This window comes from Poromitra crassiceps (genome assembly GCF_964638095.1).
Source record: "Poromitra crassiceps genome assembly, chromosome: 10".
NCBI lineage: Eukaryota > Metazoa > Chordata > Actinopteri > Beryciformes > Melamphaidae > Poromitra > Poromitra crassiceps.
In genome coordinates, this window is record NC_139631.1 from 20,260,895 (window position 1) to 20,282,639 (window position 21,745).

Sequence of the window (21,745 nt, forward strand, 5' to 3'; positions counted from 1 at the left end):
GTTCTGGGTAATGCCTGCAACCTGGGGATAAATAGGGGTCTTGTGGGTATTTTAACTTGTTTTGTTTGCTTTTTTTTAATTGTTATGGAGAGTCAAACATGAATTTAAAAAAATACATGTAAAAGCCTTTTAATCCAATCAAATCCGAGGACATCTATTGACAATTTACCCTGTACACCAGCTCAACATTTACAAAATTAATAAAGAAATGAAATGTCTTTGTGTTTAGTGTTTGTATGCTTTTGTGTGAGACGCTTATGTGTAACTTACCACTGATGATTAGTTTCAAATAAATGACTTACAACCCAAATGTTATAAACGTGCTGAATTGGCCCTGGCCCTTGTCCTCTACGGGGGCCCATTTGGCACTTGAGTGCAAAAAACAACTATGAAGACAGACCCTATCAGCCTTTTACCAGCAGAGCACTTAGGAGGAACGAAAAGTGATGTTAAGGGCTCTAGTAAAACAACTCTGTGCAAATGTAAATAAAGTGTTAGCTCCTGACTAGAACCCTTTGTCTGCAAAGACAGTCTTTTTTTTTGTAGGCGGCGGAGCCATTTTTATTATCTGTTAATTAAATCCCTGACAATGCAATCCACAAGAGAACCCTCTGAAAATGACTCCCTTCAGATGAACATACTGCTAGCCTTTCATTGCATTTACACCTGATGCTTAATTACTGAGTGAGTTTCACTAATAAGGCCACAGAGTTTACAATGACCATATAAACTGGTGCCAGATGATAATCTATCAGATCAGCCAATGACTAGGTATAGGTTATGTGCAATTTGATTCACAAATAACACCTCCACCCAACCTTCTGGAACTTCTTTAAAAGGTTTATGTTTTAGACATGAACGCAAAATCTAACAAGGTATGTTTTTCTTTGGATATTGCAGCCATTGTACAAGCATCCAGTGCCAGTAGGAGGCGCAGTAACTCCAGTTTGTCAACCTTCGGTGCATTTCCCCTGCCTGCTGCCTTGCCTTGCCTTGTGTGTTGTGTGCATGTAGGGTGAGAGTGGAGGAACGTGTGCTTAGGTCCTTTTAACAAAGAACCTGGCCACTTGTGAGATTGCATGTTGTAATGTGACAAATTTAGATACTACCTAACATTATTTGCACTTATGAAAAAGAGGTATTTATTCTTATTTATCCGAAAATAGCCATATTGCGCTGAAGCAACAGTGTGGCTTTGTTGTTTGTAAAACCAAAACTTCTTTGCCTGTTTCATGTGATTTAGTTAGCTCGCTCTAGTTTCTTAAAGTAATCGAAGATGTCTACGGACTGTCAGAAGACGACTGCCAAGGCCATCCCGGCGACCAGGAGGGTGACCATCAACGACGCGGCGCACATGCCGAATGACTACTGCACTACTCCCGGAGGAACCCTGTTCAGCACCACCCCGGGCGGTATGCACTGCTATGCAACTACATATATGTGTGTCACTGAGACTTGAAACGGCCTGTACTGTTAACGCTACACACTGTCAAGTGTTTTTACCCACGTCGCTTGTATGCCAAAACTCCATGAGGTCTGCCTGCTGTCAAACTTTGCTCCACCAGCTGCTAGCTCTGCCAAGCTAACGCACACTAGCTGCCTGGTGACACAAAGGCCAGGCACAGGCAGCAGGCTGGATGTAGCACAGACCGACTGTTTTGGGGGGTTGACATAATTAAATATGAGTCATGGCGAGGTTATAGAGCCACGTGGATATCATGTCAATGTATTCCCGTTTGTTTGTTGTTTTTTTGCGTTTTACTGTGCACCAGCTGATCCCACTCTTCCTACTGTACGCAGATGTCTTTCTTCCCCAGGATAGTGAAGGCATGTCCCGCCCTAGTCTGCCTCTGATTGGTTGCGTTTAGGCATGAGGGTTTGGGCGATTGGTTGGGGTTAGGGTAAGATGTCAGGGTAAGCCAACCAGAGGCAGTGTAGGGCGGGACCATGCCTTTGCCATCCTGGGGGGGGGGGGGTATCGCTTGCACGCTGTAAAATGATTGATGCGCGTTGTGGCTGCGAAGCGCTTCCCAGCAAACAACGTTGTCGGTCAGCAAGAACTAAAGCTTGGATTGGTCTATTCCAGTGTGGGCAAAACTCTAATTAACATAATATTGTCTTTCTAATTGCTGGAGGCACTTGAATTAAACATATATCAATGCCAAACAAGGCAGCAGACGCTTTTTATTGGTCGTGTGATGTTTATCACTTTGGCCCCTCCCTTGCAGAATGTCGTGTGTTTATTATAGCGCTGAAGTCAATCAGCAACACGAATTGGCCCATATTTGGGTCAGTCCTGCAGAGTAGCCCAATGATATGTAAATTATTTTATTATCTACAATTTTCAGTTAAACATCAACCAATGTCAACAAGGTTGAGAGGCTGGGCACTTATGGATATTTCACGGATTATGTTTAACTTTAAGGAGTTTAAGCTCAAGGATAAATGTATTTAAGTTTAACACATTTGATATTAACAATCCTTTTATACAAAAAGGATTGTTAATCACTAGTGAAAAGAAACACTTTTTCACTGTTTGTGTAATGCGGTGTAGATATCAAAACTGTCATGTTGCTTTCCATTTGAGCTAAGCTCAGTTTCTGTTAGTCCATCTTGTGTTTAATTCTAGTTTTTATTAGTAGTAGTCTTCAACTCCTATAAGAGTTCAATGTACCACATTTGAATTTGTTAGAATGATGATGTAATGAGGAGATAGATTCTGAAGCTCCCCCTCACATAGTGTTTTCCCATTTTAAACTGTTATCTGTAAACTGTGGGAAAATCTGACATGGGACACATCTGACCATGCAAAGCTGATTTGCCCTCCATTCCTTGCTGAGTAGATATTACCATGTGGTGCCTTTGTCCTCTACCCACCAGTTCTCTAATGTCATCTGGGGGCAAATCTGACATTGAATATCTTGTTGTATAGTTTTATTATATAGTTTATTATTATTATTATGAGTGTGAGAGATTAAATTCTGTTTAAAAAATTTAGATTTTACAAAATTGGTTCCTGATGTATAGACTCATTTACTCCTGCTAGCACAGTATTTACACAGTATTTTATTCATTTAGCTATGAGTGAATGAATGAATGAATGAATGGATTTTATTTGACGGGATGTAAAAATATATAATGATTAGAAGTCCTTAGCCCATGTAGAAGCCCATGTATAAAATTGATGAGGAATTTTCACACACAATAAAGTCCAAGAGACTTATTTCCATTGTTGTCCTCGTTTGTAAAAGCAATGGCAATGGTCGGCACAGCACAAGCCATTCAACAAATAATAATAATAATAATAATATCACAAGGTCTCTCGCTATACCGAAACCCTGTTGTAGTTATCTTCCGCTTTTCCCGGCACTCCCCACAAAAGGTACCAGGATCATCTACGACCGAAAGTTCCTGCTGGAGTGCCGCAGTTCCCCGGTGGCCAAAACTCCCCCTCGAGGTCTGCCTGCCATTCCAGGGGTGACCAGTCCCCCTGCCAAAGACGTCAACGAAAAGGCCTGTAATGGAGAACCACTGAACAACAACACCATCGCCACACCTGAGAACAAGAGCACTGGTACGTACACACTTCAGGGCTAAAACACAGATCTAGAGGCTAGACCCAGACTGGTATTTCGAGTTAAGGATTCAGTGCCTGAGTCAAATTTAGCGGAATTAGACAAAAAAAAGAGGGGGGGTCGATCAGAAGCTCCCAACGAATCCATGAAAAACCAGAAGTCTATGTTTTGGAGTAGCAGGAGACAGTAAAACTTTCAATCTGCAAGTTCAACATTCATAAATTTGTGCTTGCATATCAATAAATGATGTACACAAGTCTTAGACTGAGGTTTCTATATTGTTTTTTTCCCCCTTGTGTAGTGAAATATTTCGTGTTCTGTTTGTGGAGTGTATGTCTCACTGTCTCTGCTGCTTTTTTTAAGGTGATGACGCACAGTTCGAAATGGACATCTAACGGGTGCTGGAATGAGGACTGAGGTGTGACACAATCATGATGCTGTAGAAGAGAGGCTCAGGAGTACCTTCTCTATTCCCATCACCCATTCCATGAAGACGGCCCTTCCCCTCCAATATCTCCAGTGTCTTAGTCCTTTAAAGTCTATGTCGATCTCATTTACTTCTTTTTTGTCAAGAACAAATCTGTAATATTACTTTTCTGTCTGCCTAAAAAGGCTTAAAACTGATTCTAATGTGTGATAATGAAGCGTGCCTTCCTGTAGTGGTTATAAGTAAAAAAAAATCTGAAAAGTACTTCAGGAACACCAACAAAGCCTCTTGCCTTCAGTTCCAAAACAGTTTCATGGAAACTTTGCTCCATTGGAAAAAATATATAATTTAATTTGCTGATTTTCCAACCATTCCAGAAGGGCTTGTGACTTGGATTTCTTCCTATTCCTACCTACGGTATGTCCCGACACCTTTCTTTAGCTATTGCCTTGAAATATCAAAAATGCTGTATAATTTGTTTATCGTGCTCTTCAAAAATATTGTTCACCTCAAGTGTCATACAGAGAATGTAAAACATGCTTTTGTTGGCGAAATTTTGAAACAAAAAGATTTTCACATGGTTTGTAGGGTGACAAAGCATTAAAGCAAATAAAACCTACGTTTTCCTCATGTATTAGTCAATGGTGTGCTGTGAAGTCAGTGTTTTTTCTTTTCTTTTTCTTTTTTTTTACATTAATCTGGGCAGTGTCGTCATGCCAGCAGGTGAATACACATTCCCTTGGACAGTGCTATCAAAGAGAAAGCAAAGCCATGGGAGTGTTTATTGTAATGATAATGGGATCAACATTAAAGACTCATAAGCTGATGAGTTTGACAAACCAAACACAAAATAAGTGATTTGCGGTTCAATACAACAGAATCTAAAGTTTGTACACAAGCTAAAAGTGGATGTAATGATTAATTTATTGAACTTGATTCAGTGTCCCATGGCCTACCGTGCTCCTGACCTGGTGCAGCACGAGCCGCATCAGTGGAATTCCTCAAGAAGCACACTGGTGCCTGATAACCTCAGCCAGCGGCCTGGAAAACAGAGGTCAATATACACTTGTACATAGCTGAGAGAAACTCCTTCCTGGGAGCCTGATAGGGAGTGTCAGCATGCAGTGTTGCCATTTCCACTCCTAGTGCTGGTAAATACTTTCATCACTGCCAAAGTTTTATTAGGCCCCACCACAGTGCTTTACAAGCCTTTCCCACTGAAGAGTGTCATTTAAATCTTATCAAGAACTGAGTGTCCCAGCCGGTCATCCTAGGTTATACACTACTATACAGCCTTCTCAGTGGCAATTCTCAACTTATTAAACTATGGCATAAACTTAATTAACATTCATATTCCTGGGCGGTGTCACAGCAAACCACTGTGTGGAGTTTGCATTGTGGTCTTCATCATTTCAAAGACGGATCAGGTGGATTGGAGACTAATGTTGCAATAAGCAGGTGAAGATAATGCAAGTGATAGTCAACTTGTGAACGTTACTGGAGACTAACAATGGCATAGACGTAGATGGAACCTATTCAGCAAAATAGAGGGTATCAGGAAGGACCAATCACAATATACAGTAATAGAAACCAGATATTTCCCAAATTGTAAAATACAATATGTTTGTTTATGTTTTACAGTCTAGCACGTGTTAAGAACTGTAGGAATGTCGACTAGCTAATCACTTGAAGAACAGGAACTTCTGCAGCAAAAAGGAAAACACAGGCCCACTAAATGGAGCCCAAGTGATGGTATGGATACAATGGTATTAAAATGATCATAATGGCATTTTATATAATATTCATTAAAGCATTTGGGACAGGCCCTATTACACCAGTATCAGCTTGAATAATGAAAACTAATTGGCACTAATCCCTGTAAGAGCCAATGTGACTGACTGCCTGACCACCAGGGTATTTTGGACAGAAGGCTTTGTCCAGTCTGATTCTATGTGTTAGATCTGGCACGTGATTTAGAGGTTATTATGACACCTTGATGGGCCAACATGGTCAAGGTCCCACCACAGCTTCATAGTGGCAAATGGATTCTCAATTACTATGATCAGCCTATCACAGACCAGCATCAATAAGTTAGTAATATCTTCTTTATGTTTACCCTATGTAAGTATAAATAAGCAAGTAAATACAGTTTTTGACAGTATGAGCCTCGTAGTGTTGGTTAAGATCATCCACGCATCATCGTTAGCATAGGCCATAAGAAAAATCTAAACTCAGCTGACTTTTCAACATCATCCTTGTAGTGAAGGTGAATAAAATGCAGAGTTGCATAATGAGAGAAGATAGAACTCAGTCAGTCTTGATATGCCTGTAGGCTGTATTTTAGGGGAGGCGGGGTGTGGATTGAACAGTTTTAAGCTCTACCCCACCCTGTCTTACTCCACAGTAGCTTCAGCATGCAGACGTTTACTCTGGCCTTTGCTCATTGCACTCTGACTCTGGGGTCTAAATCCCCCCTTGTCACCTCTGCTTCCTGACACCCCCTCCTAACATAAACAAGTGCTACTGCTTCTCTCTCCACCATTCACCATCATGTCTCCTTCAATATGTTTTCTGTGTGTTTTGTTGCACTGTGCCTGGTTGATCACAATCAACAAAAGGATGGTGTCTGGCTGAGCCTCACAGAGAGGACGCTAATGACTTGTGATGATGTGAGCTTGGTAATAGGCCCAGTATAAACAAAGATGTGGATTTAAGGGCGGGGAGGGCAAATACACTAATGTTAGCAAAGCACAGGTCAGTGGAATTACAGTAAGATCAGAGTATCTTTACTTGCAGGGTGCTTTATTTTTGTTAAGACCAAACAGTGTATCGATTCAATACAATTTGTTATTATTTTTTATGTGTTGCAGCATTCAATGGATGAATGTTATGATCATAAGGATGTGTTCTGGACAACACAAAAAGACAGAAAATAAAAGTATAATATAAATTAACGAGTTGTTTGTCCAAAATATCTTGGCTGCTAAAAAACAAAGTGAAGGACAACATTTCTTATTATCAGAATAAAATGTTTTAATATATTTTTCAAATTGTATGTACAAATATATACATTTGAGTGTAGTATAAATAGATAAAACATATAAGCTTTGCATGATGGATCATACTGTACCACCCACTATGGATGAAATATTTTCTTCTTGATTCATTCAATCTTCACCATCATGTCCTGTCATTCTTTCTAGTTAAGGCCATGACTAGGACCTCTCATTTCAACGTTGGAGCATGCAACTGTAAAGAGACTGAACTGACACCATGATCAAATTCAGTCCAATAAAAGTTCACAATTAGGCTCTTTTCACAGTTGTTGAAGTGGACCCAGTGAGGGCTGGGATATCAGTGACACATCAGTGACTCTTTTCACAGTTGTTGAAGTGGACCCAGTGAGGGCTGGGATATCAGTGACAGCCACACTCTTCCACAATCATGTCTTCATGGTGCCGTAGGACCATGTCATCGCTCTCATAGTAGAGCATGGAGAGCGGGCTGAGGCGCGTGGGCACACAGGAGGGACAAGACACTCGTTCTTGATGGTGAAGTCGCAACAGGCTCTGAAAAAACATCAACGCAGAAATTAGCAACTATACAAAACATTGTGATGCAATGAATTTCAAAGAGTAAACTGACCTATAAAATATCGGTAGGCCTACTTCATCTTACCTGCATGTATGCATGGTTGGTGGGATTGAAGGACTCGTCCACTGGTGTAGGACACTCTCCCTCACAGCGATATGCATTGTAGCGCTTGGGGTGCACAATCCACTCATCCCAGCCGATGTGGTCAAAGTCAACCCACATGTCCACCTTCCGACAGAGCGGCCGCTGGACGGCCTCTGGTGGGGGCGAGGCCTCAGTGGCCGCCACCCTCATCCTCTCCATCCGGTTCCTTTTGTGCCGTCGACTTTGAACGTCACTGCTGACTCTGTCCATGAGGACATATTTGGAATCCTCCACAGTCTGGATGAGACTGTAGGCTTCGTGGCCTTGGTGAGGCAGCTTGTGTTTGGAGAAGATGACCATCATGATGCGCTCCGTGGGTGGATAGATTATCTTCCTTTGCCTCCCTACCAGATGCTTGAAGTGGGACCTATCAGGTGCCTCTCCATCATCCCCTGCACCGCTCCCAAGGTCCGTCTCCGGTACCTGCACTGCTGAGGCCTCTTGGCTGGTCACTCGATCTCCCTGATACAGCCAGTACTTTAACAGAGCAGTCACATTAAAAACTTTCCATGAAGACTTTGTGCTGCTAGGAGATGTGCGAAAGCTCCCCAGGAAAAGGTGCTCCTCCTGGCACAGCGTGCTGTCCGGCTCACAGTTCTGCTTTTGGGAGTGATACAAATCCACAGTGGCACGCCTGGAGGCGGAGAATGCTGGTAGTCGGATCCGAACTTCTGCCAGCTGGACAAGTTCACTGGCAGCGATGGATGACATGTCAAAAATAACTGCCCATCTTTCACCGACTTGATGACAACCTGAAGATGAGACGAGACATCTTAATGAGAACCCAAATTTCCACAGAGCAGCCTCCTGCACTCCTGATGATTCTGGACAAACCAGATCCTTGGACAAATGTCAAAACACTGCAGTGGGAGGGTAAGCGGGACAGGATGTGTATTGAACCCCCCTGTGCAAGGACGTCTGAGGGGCTAATACACACACCCCCTCACATAAAACACAGCAAGCCTTTAAAGTGGAATAAGCACTTTGACACTTTCTGGGTTGTAAAAAAGGGAGGGTCTGATAACACAGATAATGCACCAACCAAGAGCAGTTGGAGGATGAAGTAGGCTAGGAAGAAGCTAACAATGTGTACGTTTAATATAATGAATCTAACCCATTCCATACAGATGAGCCGGAAGTCCTTCTGGTTTACAGAATATGTAGTGAATGCATGAAAGAGTTGTAAATTACTCCCTTTTGAAAAAAGTATATAAGAATAATAACATATGAGGTGCATGCTGTTACTGTTTCAAAAATATTCAATAGCTTAACTAAACCTACGGTTTACTCACCTTTTGCCATCAGACTCAAGACAGAGTCAGAGTTGTGCAGTGAGGGCTTGTCACTGCGTGCGCTGATGGTGTTGACAGGCTTGGAAGCTGAGCTATCTGCAGTGCTGAAGGAGCGGTACAGCTGCATCATGTACAGAGGGTATCTGCTATGATGAAACGACATGTTCCCAAATACTAAAGCGCTCCCAAGGCCTGCAGGATATCTGTGCTCCCGCGTTGACAAGGCAATAACCCCAAAACAGCAGAGGAGTGTGCCCAATGCTGTCTGCAGCAGCCGAGCTTCCATTTCTCAACGGTGTTACTCGGCTTACAAAAACTGCTCTAACAAAGATGAGACAGAGCGAGAGAGAGGCTGAAGTTTGCTGTGATGTCCTTCCTCCAGCTGGTCTGTCTGAAATGATGCTGTGAGCGGACAGAGAGCTCCAGACAGGCCCCTTTATAGTGGACAGCTGCCCTTTGACCCCTGACCGTTCCAGGCATCTGAACAGCCCTCTAATCACCAGTGCTGATCAGAGGGGCGGAAAAAAGAACCCTTTCTCCAAGGTCATTGTCCTGCCAAACTGTCTGGGCTTTCATCTTCATCCCGGAGCCGAATCCCTTTGAAATGTGCAAATCCATGAACAAATGACAGCACTTTAAGTCTTATACAACCATTAGCACCGGGATGAATGTAATTCAAAGTGTACAAATAGATGTCAAATATGATCTAAAGAAAATCTACAGAGAAGTCTGGAAAAGTATGGAATTTTGAATTGGAAAATGTGTAGGCATCCTATCCTCAGGGTTCCTACACATCTTCCATTTCAAAATTCCATACTTTTCCAGACTTCTCTGTCAGACCATATTTGACATCTGAGTACACAAGGCCGTCACTTTGTGTTGAAAAGTGGTGGGGACTTGTCCCCATTCATTGTAAATGACACCTATGGCCAATTTGGAGGGTTTGGGTTGGAGCTTCAGTGAAAGCTTGAACTTTGAAGAACAACTTCCCAAGTGAAGACTGAAAAGCTCTGACAGAAATGACTTGACCTTGGAAGACTCAGCGGCTCAGAGTTTGACAGCTGCATGACAGTTTTGAGGTTGTGGGGTTGAGCCTCAGTTTTGAAAGGCGACACTCAGAGGAAAGACTGAAAAGCGCTGAGAAAAACTTGTATGACCCAGTCAGTGGTTCAGAGAGTTTGATGGCTGCCCAGCAGTTTTGAACTTGTGGGTTTGAGCCTTAGTTTTGAGCTTGTGGGTTTGAGCCCCAGTCCGTTTTGAACGGCGACTTTCTCTGGCATAGGGCTGGGCGATATGGAACAAAAACATATATTGGAGTTTTTAGGCTGAATGTCGATACACACTATATATCTGGGTATTTTCTATGAAGTGGGCTATTGACGAATAGTCAAAGCCACTTGTAGGGCTGGGCGATATGGACAAAATCAAATAGAATATTTTTGACCAAATACCTCAATTTCGATATTGCGACAATATTGTATGGATGACTATTGGTGCTTTCACAAAATATTGACACAATGAGATATTTGATAAATAATCCTCAGTAATGTGGATATAACTCAGTATATAAACATTTTGGTTTATTTAGAAACAGGCAATACATGTAATTATGTGTTACCTAGCTGTGATGTAGAAAAATAATCGGAAATGAATAAAATATAGTTCCTAAAGTGTATTGTCTCAAGTGTATGTCATATACAGTTTTCCAATTGAAATCCTGTCAAAGTACTGCCAACGATCTTAACATAATAAGAAATCTTAACTACTCTCATGAACTCAGAACAAATAAACGTGTAAACAACAAAAACAAAAATAAACAATCGAATGGTAGAACAGTAAATCAGAATTTTGATACTTAAATATTGAGGGAATGTGGAGTATGGATTGTGATAAATCCTTCCTATATAACTTTATACTCCCTTCAAGTCCAGAGAAATTCACATTGACTGACTGAGGTCTGACCGGTCTCATCTTCATCCCATGGGAGCTGGAAGTTATTTGACGACTGATTTCTCATAGCTCATTGAAGAAGTTCTTCACCTGTGTATGGAGTGCAAGATACTTCAGGATCTCAATGGATCAGAAACATGAAACACATCAAACAACAAACCAGACAACAGAAATGTACATGGGCAGTTGAGGTTCTCCCAAGATCAAAGACCAGTTGATTGCACAGTGGTGGGCAATCATGTGCCATGGAGGGCCGAGAGTGTGTGCTAACCAAAGGCCACACCAGGTGGTTTGATGATTATTTCCTCCTCTCTGGTTGAGAGGGTGCTCTCTGTGTGTCTCTGACCCTCTGTGGCACAACTGCCCACCACTGCATTGGACAGTCTGACTCTGAGCTGAGAAATGAGTCTGCAAGCACTGGGACAGTGCCCTCATGTGGTTAGCTCTGATATGGCAGCTTCTATCACAAGTAAGACTGGTATCGCCACTGATTTCCTGATTCAATACGATACTCAAGGTCCCGATTCGATTTGTGATACAATATCGATATTTCCGTTACAATACCAATTTGGCTTGGATATGAAAGAGATTCTCAAAGAACTAATGCTATAAATTATACAAGGAACCCTCTAACCTGGTGCATTATTTAAAATATTAATGTTTACAGAATGTTTACGAGATCTCATTGCGTTGAGAACCTAACCACACGAGTCTAATGGGGTTAAAGCTTCAAGCATCCACGGGAAAAGGCATTATATTAAAAGATCGATATTGGGATTTATGAACCGATATCAGTTCCTTGAAATGAATACCAATTAGATTTTTTTAACCCAGTTCTAATCACAAAGTAAAATAGACAACATACCTTTGTTATAAATTGATCCCGCACGTCTGGATTACTCTCAAACTCCACACTGGCATCCAGTTCTAACACAGGTATCTGTTTCAACTTCTCAAAATGTAGCCTGAAAACAGAGGACCACAACACACTGCATTATATCAACAGCCTCTAGTCTCCTCAGACCACACACTAGTGAACAGCATCTGTTCACAGCCAAGCACCAAACAGCTGCACGAAATTCAAATGGTTATACTCAGTTTCCCAATCAGTAAATCTACAAACCTTAAATGTATATTGCTAGAAATGATTTCTTTATATCTATTGTATAGTTTGTCAACACTGGGCACAGCAGATCTGCATTTTGAGTAGGGAAGGGATGGGAATCAAGACCCGGACCCGGGTTCCAAATTTCTCAAAACCTGAAAATCAATAAGGTCCATTATCGATACTGCTATCGAGACTAGCGGCTCCTATAATGTAACGTTATGTCTCAAGATGAGAGTCATGCAATTTAGAAATAACTGGTACACAAGCATACATCCATTGTCTAATAAAGTTTTTAAATTAAATTGAATTGCCTGCTAAACAAAGAATAATTAAATTACCTCACACCCTAGTTCGCTTCATTTCTCATTTGGTCAATTGGTTGCTTGATGGCTGAACTTGCAATGCGGTTATATATTTATTTTCTTATTAAAAGCAATGCAAGTTCTATTAAGAATTTATTGTCGTCTCGTCTTTCCACCAAATAATAGAAAAGTATTGATAGTGGTATCGATAAAAACTCGGATCATGAAGCAGTCTTGAAAATGGTATCAATATCAATAAAAAATGAACATCCCCTTCCCTAATTTTGAGTAGCTAACTGGTTTAAAGTTTGATGGACTCAAAAATAATCCCACATCGGGACTTTAAGTGCCATAATTCAAAGGTCATGTTGAGATGACAGCCTTTGAATGTTTGCATTCTAGCAGAGATCACCCATAGATGTCACCTCAAATAGTCTTTGAGCATTACTCAACCAATTAAGACCTGAACACCTCAAACAAGAAACAAGTCTAGTCTCATTAAAACTCACTTAGTGCTCTTCTCAACGAGCCACCTCTCATGTTGAGTGTGCAGCTTGTCCAGGTAGTCCAGTTTGACTCCTTTCTCCTCCGGCCGCCCCCGACGTCCCAGGCGCTCCATACATGTCTAAGAGAGACACAAAATTACGTTTGTCTAATGTACGAGACTAAAGTACCTGTCAGTGATGTAAAGCTCCAGTAAGAACTACAAGTATCAACTACTACGAGGAGATACAATTATTTTGTACATTTCTGAAATACTTTTATTTCTATTTGATTTTTCCCAGTTCTTCACAAGTCATTATTAATAAGTACATCTCTTGAATAAATCACATGTAATCTCTGTTTTGTGCATACCAAAGGTGGGGCTCTGAGGTAGATGATGCCCTCCAGCTCCACCTGGTGTCCAAACTGCTCCACTAGAAAGGAGTGCCAGTCCTGGTAGACTGCCCACTCTGTTGAGTTGATGTAGCCCAGCTCGAACATGTTCAGGGCAAAGATGTATCTGGTGGGAGAGTGTCAAAGTGCAAGTTTACACAAAGAGAAATCCAAGAGGATACTTTTTTCCACAGATATTTAAACATGCTGTGCTAACACATGCATCCTTCGTTATCATCATCAGTAGCCTATATAAATGGGAGCTGGGGCTCTGTCTGTTTGTCTGTCTGTCTGTCTGTCTGTCTGTCTGTCTGTCCGTCCCACTGATTACATCATCAGTGATGTCAAGGGTTTCGGATACCCTAGTCTAGTGTAATTAAAGTTGTATCACAGGTATAACTTGATTTATTAACCATTATAATAACACGATAATAATGTGTTTTTACTGATACCAGGGTTAAGATACTGAATAGCTCCCTAAGTGCTCGGTTATGGACACCTTAACTTGAGCAGATTCTTGCCTATATAGGAGCTTGATTATGTGTCTATGTTCAAGGACCCAGAGTCTCTCTACTATCCGCATTTGTGCCAATTAAGATTGACTTCCCTGTCCTGACTTGCTCACCTGTCACTGTAGACGGAGCGCTCAAACACCTGGACAGGTGTCCCCTCTGAGCGGAGCAGGCGAGCTGGAGGGGGCTGCAGTTGTGTTCTCAGCCGGCTCATACAGGAATATGTCTGAAATGTGTAGGACCAGCGCTCAGGGTCCTGGTACATCATCTGCAGCAGGTTGCAGATGGGGTCAGCCTCCATCTGAAGATGCAACAGGGTGAACAAGCAGAGATACAGGAGATGGTCAGCTTGTCATTCGTTAGTGTGAATGAACATTTACTGGCCTGGGAATGTGCACACCTACTTTAGACGTCCCATCGTCAATGCTCTGCCACTTGCTGACAGGTTCAGGTACCACCTCCCAGTCCTGACCAGCTGACTGCAGGAGTCTTACAAATGTCGACTTCCCAACAGCTGATGTTTAAAAGGACAAAACACACATGTTAAACTGGTCATTAACAACACATATGCACGCCTGGTTATAAAAGTGCATTACAGTGAGTTGATACTGATACAGTATACTGCAGATCTTACCAATGTTACCCTCGATAGAGACTCTTTTTACTCGAGTGTTTCCATCTTCAGTTGAAACTGTGCTTGACAGACAATTTGGCGAGCTAGAACAACTGCGCTTGGCTGCCTTATTGGCCATAGGCCTACTACTTAATGTAACGGCAGTTAACTCTGATCTCTCCCACTGTAGAGAAGGCGCATTAACGTTACAGGCAAAGCTGATACACCGTATGGGAATGGGAACTGTCTGGGGTTTTATTTTGTAAACCCGATTTAATAGCACGAATCGATACAAGGAAGACATTACGATAGACACAGGTCTATTGTTATAATATCATATTTATTTGAATGCCACTCTTTGGTAAAGTGGGCGGCCACTTTAGAAATTACCGAAATGAATTAGCTAACGTTAGCTCCACCTCGCTATACGTTACGCTATGAATAATCAATATATATTCGGAATACACAAACGTCGCAAATTAAGCAAGTGCCGCTAGATTAATGGGTTTGTTCCTGCGGTGTACACATTTTCGTTTCGCATGTTTCTCAATCGAAATTACTTGTAAATGTTAGCTGTCTTCCGGCAACAACAAAAAGCACTTCCGGTGTGAATGGTATTTATTTTCACAATAAAAGCTCCCTTGACATACAAATCCTCTGACGTAGGGTTCCTTGATGATGATGATTAATAATAATAATAATATCAATAATAATAATAATAACAATAATAATACTGTAACGGACTGAGTTATGGGATAACTGTTATGTTTAAGTCTAACAATGTTAATGCAATGTTCAGTGCATGCAACAGTCTTTACGAGTTTCGGAGGGACATGAACGTTACGGGGATTAACTGTAAACTAGTGTCCTCTAGTAAGAGAGTGGCGTCAGTGGAGGACCAAAATGCAAGAATCATTAGCCAATGAACAGCCAGGAATGGGTCTCGCGCTACTTTTGCATGCTAAAATAAAGCAGATAATGTACAATTTGATTCATTTCAAGGGATGAAAAACCCTTTCAAAGTACAACACTGTCTATTTTGATGCAACTCGACAGTGCTGCTTTTTTTACTGAAGAGTTCCACTTTCTACTTCCTGGAAAAAAACTGGTCCATTGGAGTGAACGGAGATGTCGGAACTCTTCTATTATACGGCTCTGCAATGGACTAGTGTGCAATGGACCAGTTTTTTTTCAGGAAGTAGAAAGTGGAACTCTTCAGTAAAAAAAGCAGCACTGTCGAGTTGCATCAAAATAGACAGTGTTGTACTTTGAAAGGGTTTTTCATCCCTTGAAATGAATCAAATTGTACATTATCGGCTTTATTTTAGCATGCAAAAGTAGCGCGAGACCCATTCCTGGCTGTTCATTGGCTAATGATTCTTGCGCATAAGTATCAGTAACTTAAGTGGCCGGGATTCTCAAAGCCTGTGTTGAGGGTCACACGAGCATGCACTCTTGAAGCTAAATAAATACAAAACCAACAAGTTAATTATTTAAATTTCTACCTCAATGTAGAACAGCCATTTCTTACACATGAGATTACTTTTGGCCTTTTAGTCATAAAAATTATTGAAAGATATTCCATATTCCAGACTGAAATGCTATAACAGAAGAATATTGGCCAGAATGACATGAACATTTGGACACTTTATTCAGCGGGTATCTTGCATGTTGCGTTCAGGTGCACTGTAAAAAAAAAAAAAAAAAAAAAACTTTTTTTGCAATTCCATCGCGGGCCACACAGGGGGCCGTATGTTGCCCATGTGTGCTTTATAGTAAGGTTCAGTCAGAACTCATTTATAATTAAGCCCATAGTTAATGAACTAATCATGTACAAAACACACACACAGTCACATATTTTATATACTGTATATGTTGTAAGCCTAATTTTTGCCATCACAGCTGCTTTTTACATGTATGGGATAATACAGGCTAATATACAAGGTGTCCCAAGCTCTGAGTTATTATAAACTCAATTAGCTACAGAAGCTAATGTTCACATTCAGTCCTTGTATATTTCTCTCATGTGTTCATCATTCCTTTCCTCCTCTGTGTGTGTGTGTGATTGAGAAATGAGATGCAGGTGGTGTTCATCCTAATTGGCCTGGTCAGGTGTCAGATTGCTGCTGGCTGATTGGCTGGTGGAGAGCATTTAAGCCAGCTGATGCCATCCTGTCGCCCCTTGCTCTCCTCATTCCCAACGATGATGGCTGCTGTGCTGACTGCTGTGTTCTGTCAGGTAGGAACTGTGTGTAGACCTACTTTAGTAGTTCTGCAGAACTTTATTAAGATGTGTCTTTATCTTGGTAGACCTGTGCAGTCTAAACTGTAAATAGTTACCTTCCAGATCTACACTTTTGTACACTGTAAATAACACTTACCCAAGTAGCAGAAAGTAGGGGGAGAAGCCCTTTAGTTTTTTGTAACATTTTCTGATGTTTATTTTGTAGGAGCTTATAGGTAAGAGCTGTGTCTCATTTAATCATCATTTTCTTTTCTTAGGTAAATTTAAGGTTGGGGATTAGTTTGATTGGTTAGTTGTGTTGGGGCCATGCTGTGCTCTGAAACTAAACCTGCTACTTGTGAACTTGTGATGGTGGTTTGGCTGATCATCCTTGGGAGTGGGAAGAGTGGGGGCACTTTTGTGTTGCGGTCCGGTTCCCCGAGGCCGGTTCCTAACATAATTGGGTGCTCGTCTGCTTTTCTCATTCGTCAGCACGTCGTCTGTCAGTGTGTGTGTATATATATATTTTATGTTTGTCTGGTGGGCAGTCTTTGTGCAGGTGGTAAATGGTGTTAGTCAAGGTGCCTTTGCATGGAGCCGAGGAAGCTCATGGTGGTAATGCTGATGGAGAGGTTTGTTGGAGGAGGAGCCGGTCAGAGGGGACCAGTAAGACTGAGGAGGGGCGTGGCAGGGCCGTCAGTAGCACCGTTTCTCCTCTTTCTGTGTAGACTGCTACCCTACAAGAGTCTCCGTACATAGACTTGCCTGTCACTCTGACTCCCAAGCCGTCTAAATCAGCGATACAGACGTATTTACAAGTGTCACAGAAACATTTCAAAGCCACATATTGAGAAGAAGAGTTCATAGCTTCTCGACATCGGGGTTAGAAAGCTTGTCGCTGCTCGTAAATGCCTCTTCATCTGAAGTCTGTGCTGGTGATATTTTTTACCGAGCTTTCGGCCAGAGTGGCGCTGTTGAGCGCTCTGACGGCTGGGAGCTCTAACCTGGAAAAAATATCACCAGCACAGACTTAAGATGAAAAGAGGCGTTTATGAGCAGCGTCAAGCTTTCTAACCCCGATGTCGAGAAGCGATGAACCCTTCTCAATATGTGGCTTTGAAATGTTTCTGTGACACTTGTAAATATGTCTGTATCACTGATTTAGATGGCTTGGGAGTCAGAGTCACAGGCAAGTCTATGTACGGAGACGGGACCCTTGTAGGGTAGCATAGTCTACACAGAAAGAGGAGAAACGGTGCTACTGACGGTCCTGCCTTGTCATGCCCCTCCTCAGTCTTACTGGTCCCCTCTGACCGGCTCCACCTCCAACAAACATCTCCACCAGCTTTACCACCATGAGCTTCCTCAGCTCCATGCACACAATTTACCACCTGCACAAAGACTGCCCACCAGACAAACATATAAGATATATATATATATATATATATACTCAGACGACGTGCTGACGAACGAGAAAAGCGGACAAGCCCCCAATTATGTTAGGAAACCGGCCTCGGAACAGGACCACAACACAAAAGTGCCCCCACTCTTCCCACTCCCAAGGATGATCAGCCAAACCACCATCACAAGTTCACAAGTCACAGGTTTAGTTTCAGAGCACAGCATGGCTCCAACAACAAACTAATCCCCAACCTTAAAGTTACCTAAGAAAAGGATGGATTAAATAAAAGACAGCTCTCACCTATAAGCTCCTACAAAATAAACATGAGACAATGTTACATATAACTAAGGCTTCTCCCTCCTACTTTACTTGGGTAAGATGTTAGTGTACAAAAGTGTAGAGCTGGAAGTAGTTATTTCCAGTTTAAACTGCACAGGTCCACCAAGATAACACATCATAAAGTTCGCAAGAACTAAGTAGGCCTATTACACAGTTCCTACCTGACAGAACACAACAGAGAGCCATCATAGTTGGGAGTAAACACATCTTATAGTTATGAAGAATTAAGTAGGCCTACACAGTTCCATCATAGTATGAGTGGACTCATAGTTCAATTACACACTGAGGAAAGGAATGATGTGAACACATGACACAGACTCAAAAGTTTAAATGCTATAGTTTTGAATGATAGCCCCAAACTTTTATTTCACCAACTTCCTGTGTCTGCACTGTTTCATGGGTTTGGGGATGCCATCCCTTGCAGTCATTGCCACCGATGATGGCTGCTCTGCTGACTCTTTGTTCTGTCAGGTAGGCACTGTGTGTAGGCCTACGTTGGTAGTTCTTTAGAACTTTAAGATCTGTCCTTGTCTAGGTAGACTTGTGCAGTCCAAACTGTAAATAGCTACCTTCCAAATATATACTTTTTTACACTAAATAACTCTTACCCAAGTAGGAGGGAGAAGCCCTTTAGTTTTGTAACATTCTCATGTTTATTTTGTAGGAGCTTATAGGTGAGAGCTGTGTCTATTTTTTTTTTTTAATCCATCCTTTTCTTAGGTAAGTTTAAGGTTGGCGATTAGTTTGATTTGTTGATGTTGGGGCCATGCTGTGCTCTGAAACTAAACCTGCTACTTGAAGGTGGTTTGGCTGATCATCTTTGGGAGTGGGAAGAGTGGGGGCACTGGTGTTGCCGTCCCCTTCCCCGAGGCCGGTTCCTAACATAATTAGGGGGTCGCCCGCTTTTCTCGTTCCGTCAGCACGTCGTCTGAGTATATATATATATATTATACGTTTGTCTGGTGGGCAGTCTTTGTGCAGGTGGTAAATGGTGTGCATGGAGCTGAGGAAGCTCATGGTGGTAACGCTGGTGGAGATGTTTGTTGGAGGAGGAGCCGGTCAGAGCGGACCAGTAAGACTGAGGAGGGGCATGACAAGGCAGGGCCGTCAGTAGCACCGTTTCTCCTCTTTTTGTGTAGACTATGCTACCCTACAAGAGTCCCGTCTCCGTACATAGACTTGCCTGTGACTCTGACTCCCAAGCCGTCTAAATCAGTGATACAGACGTATTTACGTGTCACAGAAACATTTCAAAGCCACATATTGAGAAGAAGGGTTCATCGCTTCTCGACGTCGGAGTTAGAAAGCTCGACGCTGCTCATAAATGCCTCTTTTCATCTGAAGTCTGTGCTGGTGATATTTTTTCCAGGTTAGAGCTCTCAGCCGTGACAGCGCCACTCTGGCCAAAGGCTCGGTAAAAAATATCACCAGCACAGACTTCAGATGAAAAGAGGCATTTATGAGCAGCGTCGAGCTTTCTAACCCCGACGTCGAGAAGCTATGAACTCTTCTTCTCAATATGTGGCTTTGAAATGTTTCTGTGGCACTTGTAAATACGTCTGTATCGCTGATTTAGACGGCTTGGGAGTCAGTGACAGGCAAGTCTATGTACGGAGACTCTTGTAGGGTAGCATAGTCTACACAGGAAGAGGAGAAAAGGTGCTACTGACGGCCCTGCCTTGTCACGCCCCTCCTCAGTCTTACTGGTCCCCTCTGACCGGCTCCTCCGCCAACAAACATCTCCGCCAGCTTTACCACCATGAGCTTCCTCAGCTCCATGCAAAGCCACCTTGACTAACACCATTTACCACCTGCACAAAGACTGCCCACCAGACAAACATATCAAATATATATACACACACACACACAGACGTGCTGACGAATGAGAAAAGCAGACGAGCACCCAATTATGTTAGGAACCGGCCTCAGGGAACGGGACCGCAACACAAGTGCCCCCACTCTTCCCACTCCCAAGGATGATCAGCCAAACCACCATCACAAGTTCACAAGTAGCAGGTTTAGTTTCAGAGCACAGCATGGCCCCAACACAACTAACCAATCAAACTAATCCCCAACCTTAAATTTACCTAAGAAAAGAAAATGATGGATTAAATAAGAGACACAGCTCTTACCTATAAGCTCCTACAAAATAAACATCAGAAAATGTTACAAAAAACTAAAGGGCTTCTCCCCCTACTTTCTGCTACTTGGGTAAGTGTTATTTACAGTGTACAAAAGTGTAGATCTGGAAGGTAACTATTTACAGTTTAGACTGCACAGGTCTACCAAGATAAAGACACATCTTAATAAAGTTCTGCAGAACTACTAAAGTAGGTCTACACACAGTTCCTACCTGACAGAACACAGCAGTCAGCACAGCAGCCATCATCGTTGGGAATGAGGAGAGCAAGGGGCGACAGGATGGCATCAGCTGGCTTAAATGCTCTCCACCAGCCAATCAGCCAGCAGCAATCTGACACCTGACCAGGCCAATTAGGATGAACACCACCTGCAATTCATTTCTCAATCACACACACAGAGGAAAGGATGATGAACACATGAGAGAAATATACAAGGACTGAATGTGAACATTAGCTTCTGTAGCTAATTGAGTTTACAGTATAATGACTCAGAGCTTGGGACACCTTGTATATTAGCCTGTATTATCCCATACATGTAAAAAGCAGCTGTGATGGCAAAAATTAGGCTTACAACATATACAGTATATAAAATATGTGACTGTGTGTGTGTTTTGTACATGATTAGTTCATTAACTATGGGCTTAATTATAAATGAGTTCTGACTGAACGTTACTATAAAGCACACACGGGCAACATACGGCCCTGTGTGGCGGGTATGTGTTAGAGGGTACACACAGGAAAATACTGTCACAGAGGACTAAGAGATGATTTACCATCTCCCATTTGGTGAAAATGGATCCTTTCCTCCGTCCTCACAGCCTTGTCTCCTTGTTGACCCGGAAACCAAAAAAGAGCTGCCATCATGATGAAGGCGGTTCCATTGGTTAAAAAGATGCATGAAGGATCCTCCAAGTCTCCTTACCTCCCTCCTCACGGCCTCGTCTCCTAGCTGAACCAAACAGACCCATAACTACAAAAACTCAGAAAACAATCATTAAGAAGGAGGTCCAATAAGAACTAATGGGAAATACAAAACTAGAATAACTAATCAGTAATCAGTGCAATGAAGTGCTTCACAAAGCATGCAGATGCTTAAAAAAGACAACAGAATAACAGGAATCAACTGATGGCAACAACTTCAATTTAATCATACAAATAAGCTTCATTTACATGATTTTTTATTTTATGTTGATGAGGGCCGAAGGAGCCTGGCGCCAGGGTTGAACATGGTTATGCACTCTAGGGA

The 21,745-nt window shown here is 42.1% G+C and overlaps 3 protein-coding genes across 4 annotated transcripts; 1 reads left to right on the plus strand and 2 right to left on the minus strand.

The window, feature by feature from the left end:
- The first annotated feature begins 996 nt into the window (after positions 1–996).
- On the plus strand, positions 997–4,621 carry LOC310783358 (eukaryotic translation initiation factor 4E-binding protein 1-like). Of its 2 annotated transcripts, XM_083644208.1 has the most exons (4): positions 997–1,138; positions 1,244–1,412; positions 3,383–3,574; positions 3,939–4,621. In XM_083644208.1, the coding sequence occupies exons 2-4, from the start codon at positions 1,277–1,279 to the stop codon at positions 3,968–3,970; spliced, it is 360 nt and encodes a 119-aa protein (XP_083500334.1). In that variant the 5' UTR covers positions 997–1,138; positions 1,244–1,276; the 3' UTR covers positions 3,971–4,621. The 2 variants fall into 2 exon arrangements, with proteins under 2 accessions (XP_083500334.1, XP_083500335.1); XM_083644209.1 differs by having other exon boundaries at positions 997–1,412.
- Positions 4,622–7,418: 2,797 nt separating this feature from the next.
- spaw (southpaw) lies at positions 7,419–9,192 on the minus strand (the record flags this gene model as incomplete). Its single annotated transcript, XM_083645151.1, has 3 exons — positions 9,033–9,192; positions 7,681–8,492; positions 7,419–7,571 (listed from the first exon to the last, which is right to left on the minus strand). The coding sequence occupies exons 1-3, from the start codon at positions 9,160–9,162 to the stop codon at positions 7,419–7,421; spliced, it is 1,095 nt and encodes a 364-aa protein (XP_083501277.1). The 5' UTR covers positions 9,163–9,192.
- Positions 9,193–10,669: 1,477 nt separating this feature from the next.
- Positions 10,670–14,539, minus strand: LOC310783615 (deoxycytidine kinase 2-like). Its single transcript, XM_083644514.1, has 7 exons — positions 14,415–14,539; positions 14,185–14,294; positions 13,894–14,081; positions 13,248–13,395; positions 12,902–13,017; positions 11,848–11,947; positions 10,670–11,072 (listed from the first exon to the last, which is right to left on the minus strand). The coding sequence occupies exons 1-7, from the start codon at positions 14,530–14,532 to the stop codon at positions 11,046–11,048; spliced, it is 807 nt and encodes a 268-aa protein (XP_083500640.1). The 5' UTR covers positions 14,533–14,539; the 3' UTR covers positions 10,670–11,045.
- Between the last annotated feature and the right edge of the window lie 7,206 nt (positions 14,540–21,745).

Bases quoted from the DNA above. Each gene is read 5' to 3' on its own strand.
- LOC310783615 (XM_083644514.1), bottom strand. From the start codon at position 14,532: ATGGCCAATAAGGCAGCCAAGCGCAGTTGTTCTAGCTCGCCAAATTGT. The intron at 14,082-14,184 runs GTAGGTGTGCAC...TTGCATCTTCAG, and splicing joins TTGACGATGGGACGTCTAAA to ATGGAGGCTGACCCCATCTG. The intron at 11,073-11,847 runs GTATGTTGTCTA...CTCCATACACAG, and splicing joins GGGATCAATTTATAACAAAG to GTGAAGAACTTCTTCAATGA.
- LOC310783358 (XM_083644209.1), top strand. From the start codon at position 1,277: ATGTCTACGGACTGTCAGAAGACGACTGCCAAGGCCATCCCGGCGACC. The intron at 1,413-3,382 runs GTATGCACTGCT...TCCCCACAAAAG, and splicing joins GTTCAGCACCACCCCGGGCG to GTACCAGGATCATCTACGAC. The intron at 3,575-3,938 runs GTACGTACACAC...GCTTTTTTTAAG, and splicing joins ACCTGAGAACAAGAGCACTG to GTGATGACGCACAGTTCGAA.